The 9,234-nt window shown below is 42.0% G+C and overlaps 1 protein-coding gene across 1 annotated transcript; it reads left to right on the top strand.

Annotated features, from left to right (window-relative positions):
* The first annotated feature begins 2,608 nt into the window (after positions 1 to 2,608).
* Positions 2,609 to 4,559, top strand: LOC116196660 (flavonoid 3'-monooxygenase CYP75B137-like). The gene is made up of 2 exons (XM_031526549.1): positions 2,609 to 3,670; positions 3,772 to 4,559. The coding sequence occupies exons 1-2, from the start codon at positions 2,654 to 2,656 to the stop codon at positions 4,390 to 4,392; spliced, it is 1,638 nt and encodes a 545-aa protein (XP_031382409.1). The 5' UTR covers positions 2,609 to 2,653; the 3' UTR covers positions 4,393 to 4,559.
* Positions 4,560 to 9,234: the final 4,675 nt, after the last annotated feature.

Below are 9,234 nucleotides of genomic sequence, written 5' to 3'. Positions count from 1 at the left end.
CAACTTCCCTCGTGGAAAACTTCGTCTCGGATGCTCAATGGTGCTCTTCCCTTACCCGTCACAAAATCTGTGATGAAAAATATCTGTCACAAAATCCATCACAAAAGTCCACTAAAGAAATTTCCATCGCAAATTGTGAAGGATTTGTTTCTGATTAGTGACGGACTGAACGAAACTTTTCGACAGAATTTATAACTGATTGTTGTTTAATCCTTAAATGATCTGATTTTAAATAGTCCACTTTTGTCTAATTTAGAATATTTTTAACTTGTTTCATATTAATCAAATGTCATTCGCAATACACAAATTAATGTAAATGGAAGTCAATATACTATTCGTTCAGAAAATACAAAAGTATACAATTCCTCATTAAAAGAAAAATAAAAATTTACTAGCTTAGTATCCTTAGCGCTTAAGGTAATGTAGCAATAGGTCTAGGAGGAAATTTTTTTTTTCCCGGTGTGTATTCTGGAATCCAGCAATCCAACATGCCCCAATTAATTCAATTTGAGCTGGAACAATTAATTAAGGGATAAAATTTTTTCAATTAAGGATTTTCTCCGATCACAAGACTTGAACAGAAACTTAGTTTAAAGGGAATAAATATCGAACCACATAAATCACTCATTATTGGTTAGGAGGAATTTACAATCTTCAAGTAAATGATCATTCTTCATTAAATGGTTGGATCAGCTAATTTCCATTTCGATCATTTTTGCTCAACTCTCCTGAAACTGATATCGCCTGCAAGGTTGTCAAGAGAATATATCAATTACTATATGAAGTATGAACCATTTAGTTAAAAAAAAAATTGTTTGATCGTAAGTACAACCTCATACTATGGACATTTAGGTAAAACAGATGAAAAACCATGTATCGCCATTTTTTTTTTCCTTTGCTTTGTATTACTTGTTTAGGTCCAGTAAAGGAACGCCTTTTAATCAAACGAGGGTGCAACGTAGTTGTGCATACCTTCATTTTTTGACCTAAAAGTTGCAGATTTGATATCTAGTGAGACTACTCGTGCTCCTTTATTAGGTAGTTAGGATTTATCTCTCATTGTATTAAATATTGGACCTTGATGCGGCAGAAAACCTGGCAAGTCGGTACTTAGAAAAAAATAGGTTATGACGGCCCTATTTTGAAGGAAATGGCATCCGGAGCAAAACTCACCGCTTTGCCGTGATTTTTCGATATTTAAGGTAAATTTCATCGTTTAGGGTCTCAAACAGGCAATTTATGTTAATTAGGGTGTTTTTGCAATTTTTGGAAAGTTTAGTTCTTTTTATGCAATTTAGGTTTATTAATACCCTATTTAAGCTTTCTGTAAGCCCTAGGGCAGAGGGAGTCGTCTTTTCAGATTATCAATAAAATTCAGAGCTTTCTTGCTTTGTCCAATCTCGGATCGATTCGTGTTTGATGCATATTTCCTGGTATTCGTAGAATCAACAGGTATAGAAGGTTGTAGTTCCGGTATTCCTGCGAGAATCAACGGGTCTGTGACGATTACTCACGTTGTACGCTGCGTCAGACCTCCTCTGTAATCGATAAAAAAGAACACCATTAAACAATTATTTGCTTTCCTAATCAAAATATTAATTATTATCATTATTATGAACATTGCTCATTTACATAAATAATAAATAAAAGTCAGAATTTAATCAGGATATTAATATTAATCAAAATTTTAGAAAAATACATGAATTCACTCGACAACTGAAAACTAAATATGGGGTGAACATTTTTTTTCTTTTTTTGGGATGGGGTGGAAGAAGGTAAATTATTTTATCGTAAAATGGAGGATATACAATAACGGGGCGAACATTCATTAATACCTGAGCCGCAATTAACAAGTTTTATGGCTTTATATCTCTGTGTATGACATGCTTCCCCATGCCAGTATATGAGAGCCCAACTTAAAGACGTAACATGCTCATTGACAACAAGAAGAGTCGGTTGAATGGCTGAGTGGACTAGTCATAGGATTAGACTGAGCAAGAGTATACCTACCCTCCTGGCAACTACGCTCGGTTTTTATTTTTATTTTATTATTATTATTTTCGATTATAAAAGAATTTAGTACAATGAAATGACAATCATATATAGTTAATAAAGGGACACAAATAGACTCACTGAGTATCGAAATTTGAATATTTTAGTTACTCGATGGGAGCATATACCATTGAACTACACCATCTTTTGATTTATTTTTTATTCTTTTAATGTCACATAGGAAAAAAATGAAAAAGGCCACACAGCTTGACCATCAACAGATGATTACAAAATGGACTATAAAGTGTCTCATTTAGCAAACATTTAGGACGATTTGAACCAAACCGATATATTTATGACTTAAGTTTAACTTTTTGCATAATTTTAGAACTTTCACCATAATTTTGCCAATTATCAAATATCAAGAGCTCAAAAATAAAAAATAAAAATCAAGTTTAGCGCAATGATGCATACTTTTGCCTGTTACCTATGAGGTTCCAAGTTCAATACTCGTGATGGCCCCTCTATTAGATATTTGGGGTTTTTGTCTCCATTATGAAAATAAATAAATAAATCACTTCATCTGATCTATATAATGATCCATAATCTCCCAACTGATCCTTGCACTCTTGAGTTTACTCTCCTCTCCTACAGAAACCTAATGGCACTCATCACCCCCCAATCAAACACCTCCGTTTTCCATGCTCTCTCGGCATTGTTTGGACGAGGCAACATGAGCGTGAGCCCTCCAAAAGATGATGAGCCACTCTCGCTCCTTTTCCTTACGCTGTCGGCACTCTTCGCTCTGGTTTGCTATTCATGCATCCATTACCTCAAACCCCGGAACGGAAGCCCGCCCGGCCCACTTGGCCTCCCATTTGTCGGGTACCTCCCGTTCCTGGAGCTGGAGCTGCACACATACTTTGCACGCCTGGCCCGAACCTATGGCCCAATCCTGAAGCTTACGCTTGGGAGAAAGGTATGGATCGTAATCTCGTCCCCGTCCACTGCCCGTGAAGTGCTCAAGGACCATGACCTAACATTTGCGAACCGGAACGTCCCCATCGCTGCCCGGGAAATGACCTATGGGGGGTCGGAGATTGTGACGGCTTCCTATGGGCCAAAGTGGAGGATGCTGAGGAAGATCTGTGTCCTCAAGATGCTCAGCCGGACAACTCTCGACTCCGTGTACGGGCTCCGCAGGAGAGAGGTCCGTGAGAGCATCCAGTACTTGTACAAGCGCTGTGGATCGCCTGTGAACGTGGGTGAGGATATGTTTCTCGCTGCGTACAACGTGATCACAAGCATGCTGTGGGCTGGAACCGTGAAGGGGGACGAGCGAGATAGGCTGGGTGCAGAATTCAAGAATGCGGTGGGAGAGTTTACGGAGCTGGTGGGGAGGCCCAATATATCGGACTTCTATCCGGGATTGGCATGGTTTGACCTACAGGGGATCCAGAAGCGTGTTAAGGTTTTGGCGGGGCAGTTCGATCGAATTTTTGAAGCCATATTAAGTCAGCGGCTGGGGAATGAGAAGGAGGGCGGACGGGCCACGGTGGAGGAAGGCAAGCAAAGCCCGGAAAAGGAAAAGGACTTCTTGAAGTTCTTGCTGGAGCTGAAAGATGGGGAAGATGGCAAGACTCCTCTGACTTTGATCGAAATCAAAGCTTTGCTCATGGTACTTATCATCCCTCCTTAAATTTGATGTTTTCATCATGAAACCAAATTATAAAATCTATACTAAGAATAGTATATATAATTTGACTTGTCCTGACACAGAACATGGTTCTCAATGGAACTGAGACATCTTCCAACACGATCGAATTTATCATGGCCGAGATGTTGAACAAGCCAGACACTATGCGGAAAGCCCAGCAGGAACTCGACAAGGTGGTTGGGAAGGACAACGTAGTGGAAGAGTCTCACATCAGTATGCTCCCCTACGTCCATGCCGTCGTGAAAGAGTCCCTCCGCCTTCATCCGCCCGCCCCGGTGCTGGTACCACACTGCCCGAGCGAGGACACCCTTATCAGTGGTTTCAGGATCCAGAAGGGCTCGATGGTCTACATCAATGTGTGGGCAATTCATCGCGACCCCACCATTTGGGAGAACCCGGATGTGTTCGATCCTGAGAGGTTTATGAATAGCAATGTGGACTACAGCGGGAACCATTTCAATTACCTCCCATTTGGGTCCGGGAGAAGGATGTGCGCGGGAATTGCGATGGCTGAGAGGATGGTGATGTACTCGCTCGCCACCCTCCTGCACTCCTTTGATTGGGAGCTGCCCAAGGGGGAGAAATTGGACCTGTCCGAGCAATTCGGGATAGTGATGAAGAAGAAGGTGCCTCTCATCGCAATCCCGACTCCTAGGTTGTCTGACCCGGCTCTCTATAAGTAGGCAAAGCGTGATGGAGTTTACGGCCTCTGTATATTTGGCTTTCTTTGGAATAATTACATTCTGATTCCATCTAGGATTTGAATCAGAATGATGTCTTAGCCGTGGAAAGTGAAAGATGAACTTCGTGATTTGATTTACCACGTCCATTGGCAGTGTCTTCGCCCCAATCTCCATATATATATTGTGCGGACCCGAATTTGCTCTTGCAGTGAAAATTGTTTCAGAAAAGAGAGATTACGCGATGCGGACCGCCTTAGCCTGTGACCAGCACCGACTAATTCCCTGGATCTTCCAGGGTTGTGCAAGAACCCCGAAAGTGCCAAAGAACCGGTCAATCTATCCGGAAGTGATATGAAAAGAACTTCCACGCCCCGACCTGAATTACCTGAAATCAGGTGAGACCTCGGGTCAGGACGTGCAAGTCCTACCTAGACGTCCATGTCACGTTGGATTGCGTGTCTTGGGTTTTGTAAAATTGCGAGTTTTGAGAAGGCACCAACGCATGTTTGCAATCCATCAACGCGTGTTACTGATTACTTATCAATTCATGCAACATTATTAGGGTCAAGTGAGTTAATTAGTCGCATGAACGTCCCAATTACCCCGTTGATGGAATTATTGATTACGTTAATTGAAATTTGCCGAATCCCTCAGTTTACGGATTTCGAGCCGTCAGAATGGCCATTGGTGGACTGCCCGATAAAACTCTAATTTCTAGCCGTCTTGAGGTTAAAAAATTAATTTAGGCCGAGTTTACGTGATCAAACCAATTCGTGTGAGGTTTCAATTAAAACGACAAGGAATAAGTCCAAACACGGATCAAGAGCACACGATCACATCAAACACGATAAACATACATATTTTACATAGTCGGTGCCGCCACGATCACATGAAACGCATGCAAACATACACAAACATAATATTAATAGAATCGATAAAACGGCACTGACTCTTGGAAGCGGGAAAACATAACATAAAAAAAATGTATTGCCATGTTATATACGCATAATAAACGAGACAAGAACATATTAAACGAGAACATGCATATTGTCGATCGGGGATCCAAGTAGAAAGGTTGGAAATCATTAAAAAATGTCCAAGGACTGAATTGAACAATTTCAAAACAAACTGGGGCTGATTTGAAAATTCGATTAAAATTTCAGGGACTGATTTGGAACTGCTCGAAGAGTAAGGGATTGCTTTGAAAAGTTCAAACTGACCAGGGACCATTCTGGACTTGAAAAGAATATCAACGACTGAACTAAAAATGTTGAAAAGCCCTCTATACTGATCTGAAAAAGATGAAAAGAGTTGCAGGGACTGAACTTAAACAGATTAAAAAGTTTTGTGGACTGATTTGAATCGCCTGAAAAGTTCAGTGGCTGAACTTAGAGTGTTGAAAATGACTCAGGACTTGATTGATACAGATTTAAAAGTTTAGGGTTGATCAAAAAAATGAAAACAGCGGCAGGGATTGAACTGAAACAGTTAAAAAAGTTCTATGGACTGATTTGAACCCCCTGAAAAGTTCAATGACTGAGCTGAGAGTATTGAAAACGGCCCAGGACTTGATTGAAATAGATTTTAAAGTTTAGGGCTCATAAAAAAAATGAAAAAAACAGCGGCAGGGACTGAACTGAAACAGTTAGAAAAGTTCTCCGGGCTGATTTGAACCGCCTGAAAAGTTCAATGGCTGAGCTGAGAGTGTTGAAAATGGTTCAGGACTTTATTAAAACAGATTTGAAAGTTTAGGGCTGATCGGAAAAAAATGAAAAAAAAAGCGGCAAGGACTGAACTGAAACAGTTAGAAAAGTTCTTTGGGCCGATTTTAACCGCCTAAAAAGTTCAATGGCTGAGCTGAGAGTGTTGAAAATGCCCAGGACTTGATTGAAATAGATTTGAAAGTTTAGGGCTGGTCGGAAGAAATGAAAAGGGTCGCATGGACTAAACTGGAACAAAATGAAGAGTTTGTAAAACCGGGTTTGGAGTAATCCCGTTCATCGACACGATTCACGAACATTCTCTTCACGTCATCATAATCCAAGCAAACATTAATATATGAAAATCAGGCCCTATATATGTTACTAAGTCGGGATTTATACCTAGTTCAGGAAGAAGATGGGAGTTGGGTTTGTCAAGGCGGGTCGGGCACAAGCCCAACTAGAAGGAACAACGCCTGGGAGGGGAGCTCACTGGTCTAGGTGGTTCAGGCAGCTTCTCCAAGTTGGTGAGGAAGCTCTAGATCCTCCAGGGGCTACCGGAGGCGGTCGGGAATGGCTCTTAGCGGGCGGTTATCTGTTCAAACCCGAAAGACATTAATAGACTCGATTAGAGCAAAATGAAACCGAGAGGAAGAGAGAGATGGTCTATGCGGCTCCGGCGGTTTGGGTGTCGCAACTTCGAGTTCATGGGACGTCCTAGTGCACGACAAGGTGGTCGCCTAGGTTGTGGGACGGCCGGTCACCGAGCTGAAGGGGAGAGGCGTTTCTGCTAGGAGGGATACGGGTGAACTGTCGACATTAATGGCAAGTTGAGAGGTTTTAGAGCAGAGTCGAGCTGAGAGGTGGCGTATAAGGGGGAAGCTGAGGGCGCTATTGAGTCCAGTCGTTTGCGAGCTAAGGGAACTGAGCCGTGAGCCAGAGGGGTCAGCTGAGGGAAAAGGAATAGAGGGAGGTCGTGTGTTGTCTGAAGGGGAGGTCCAACTGTGAGGGTTTTTTTTTTCTTTTAGAGGTTGCTGAGGGTCTCGTTCCGAGAGTCCTGAGGGGAAAAGGGGTATGAGCAGTTTGAGCTGAATAAGAAATTTCATTAATAAGAAGAGGTAGTGTCTACATAAGCTTTTGGATTAAGATTCGGATATCCCTTGTAAATACAAAGAAAAAGAAAATTTGACATTGAGCCAAAATGACCCAAGTCGTGAGCGAGGGCATTGTCTGACCTTGGAATCTAGGAGTATATCCAATCCGAAAAAAGATTGAGAGTAGATAATATATCTTTAACAATACTCCGAATTTCCCAAGGGGTGGATTGGGGGTACAAAATGGCTTTTACTAAAAGCAAGACATCGCTTCGTAGCCAAATCTTTGTCAATCCTCTTTCCACAGCAATGGATAGGGCGAGTAAGGCTGCATGGGCCTCTGCCTAGAGTGGCTTGTCTTCGTGAGAAATCTGGAACCAAGTATGGGTGGGCTGTTCGGTGTCTGGATGATTCCCGAAAGGCATGAGCGGCTACAATTCCATGCTGCATCCGTACTAATGACGCTCCATTCCAGACTTTTGGGCTCCTGGGAAGCTGTGAGTTGTAACGGCGATGTGTACGAGCTCCCTTCTTGCTTTCCGACTTTTCGACTGCTTTTGTTGTGCTCCACAAAAGTCTCTTTGATTCTTTTGATAGTTTCGTGAAGGTCTGGTGATTTTCCTGCATGCAAAACATCATTGCGTGAGTTCCATAAATGATAGAGAATGATTGCTGCATAAAGAGAAAACCTAGTTTTATCAGGAGTGGTTTATAGAAAAACATATGGGGGGCACACAACAAAATTGATCAAATCCTTAGCACTACTTCTTGGGATCGAGCTTGAAAAAAGATCCCAAGGTGATTCCCTCCAAGCAACATGATAGAAGATACAATCGCCGTAGAGATGTTCTAAACTATCGGAGCTGGTTTAGCAAAGGGGACACGGGGTGTTCTCTTTGCCAAACCAGGGGAGGCTTTCACTAACTGTTCTCCAGAGGTGGAGTTTGAGACGTTCATGTATTTTTAAGCTCCAAATGACTTTCCAGACTACACCGCTGTGGTCTTGAAATTTATTTTGTTGGTCTATGAGATAAAAGGATTTGACTGAGTGCTTCCCTGATGTGTTTAGAGTTCACACTGCTGAGTCTTCGAGGTCGTCTTGGGCCAGATGAATTTTGAGTATGTTGTCCATCGTTTCTTGCTCAAAGAGGTTTTTGAATATTGGGATGTTCCATCTCTTTGGGTGGGGTAGTATAAGGTCACTTACCTTTAGCTCATCATTTTGGATCACATTTGGTTTAGGAGAGGGTTTATGATTGGTAATACCTGGGATCCATGGGTCTAGCCAAGCTGAGATGGTGGAGTCATTACCAACGGAAAAGCATGAACTTGCCTGGATGGTGTCTTTGCATCATTATAGGCCTTTACAAGTTGGCGACGGTGAGGAGCGGTTGGAAGGATTAAGGAAGTTTCCGTATTTTGCCTTTACAGCTTTGACCGCTAGGCTAGTGTTGTTTCTTGTCAATGCCCAAGCTGTTTCAGATAGCATTGCTTTGTTTGAGTCTTCCGCTCTTCGAAATCATAGGCCTCCTTTTGATCCTAGTTGGCAAATAGTATTCCAACTCTTCGGGGCGTAGTAAGTGCATGTCTCTTTATTCGTTCCCCACCAGAATCTTCTTGTCACTTTGTCGATGGTATTTAATGTGGATTTTGGAAGTTTGAAAAGTGACATTGTGAAAATCGGGGTGTTGTTGATGACGGAGTTAATCAGGGTCGCTCTACTCGCCCATGAGAGTGCTTTCGACTTCCATGCTGCCAACTTGCCTTTGATTTTGTCGATTAGAAATTGGAAGGATTCTTTCTTCTTCCTTTTGATGAACAGGGGGTTGCCTAGATATTTAGCATCTTCCTTCAATTTTCTCATGCCCATGGTGGTTTTTGCATGTCTTCTTATGTCTGTCGTGGAGTTCTTGGAGAAGAAAAGCCCTGATTTATCGCAATTGTCTTCTTGCCCCGACCAAGAGCAAAATTTGTCAAGGATTTTCTTTATGCTTATAATGTTTGCTTCATTTGCTTTTAAGAGGATGAGAAGATCATCAGCAAACATG

This window comes from Punica granatum, chromosome 1 (genome assembly GCF_007655135.1).
Source record: "Punica granatum isolate Tunisia-2019 chromosome 1, ASM765513v2, whole genome shotgun sequence".
Taxonomy (NCBI): Eukaryota; Viridiplantae; Streptophyta; class Magnoliopsida; order Myrtales; family Lythraceae; genus Punica; species Punica granatum.
This window is presented reverse-complemented; position numbering and strand designations above follow the sequence as displayed.

What these genes read in the sequence shown, in the direction of transcription:
- LOC116196660 (XM_031526549.1), top strand. Translation starts at nt 2,654, where the DNA reads ATGGCACTCATCACCCCCCAATCAAACACCTCCGTTTTCCATGCTCTC. An exon ending in AAATCAAAGCTTTGCTCATG is followed by an intron (nt 3,671 to 3,771) that starts GTACTTATCATC and finishes GTCCTGACACAG; the next exon opens with AACATGGTTCTCAATGGAAC.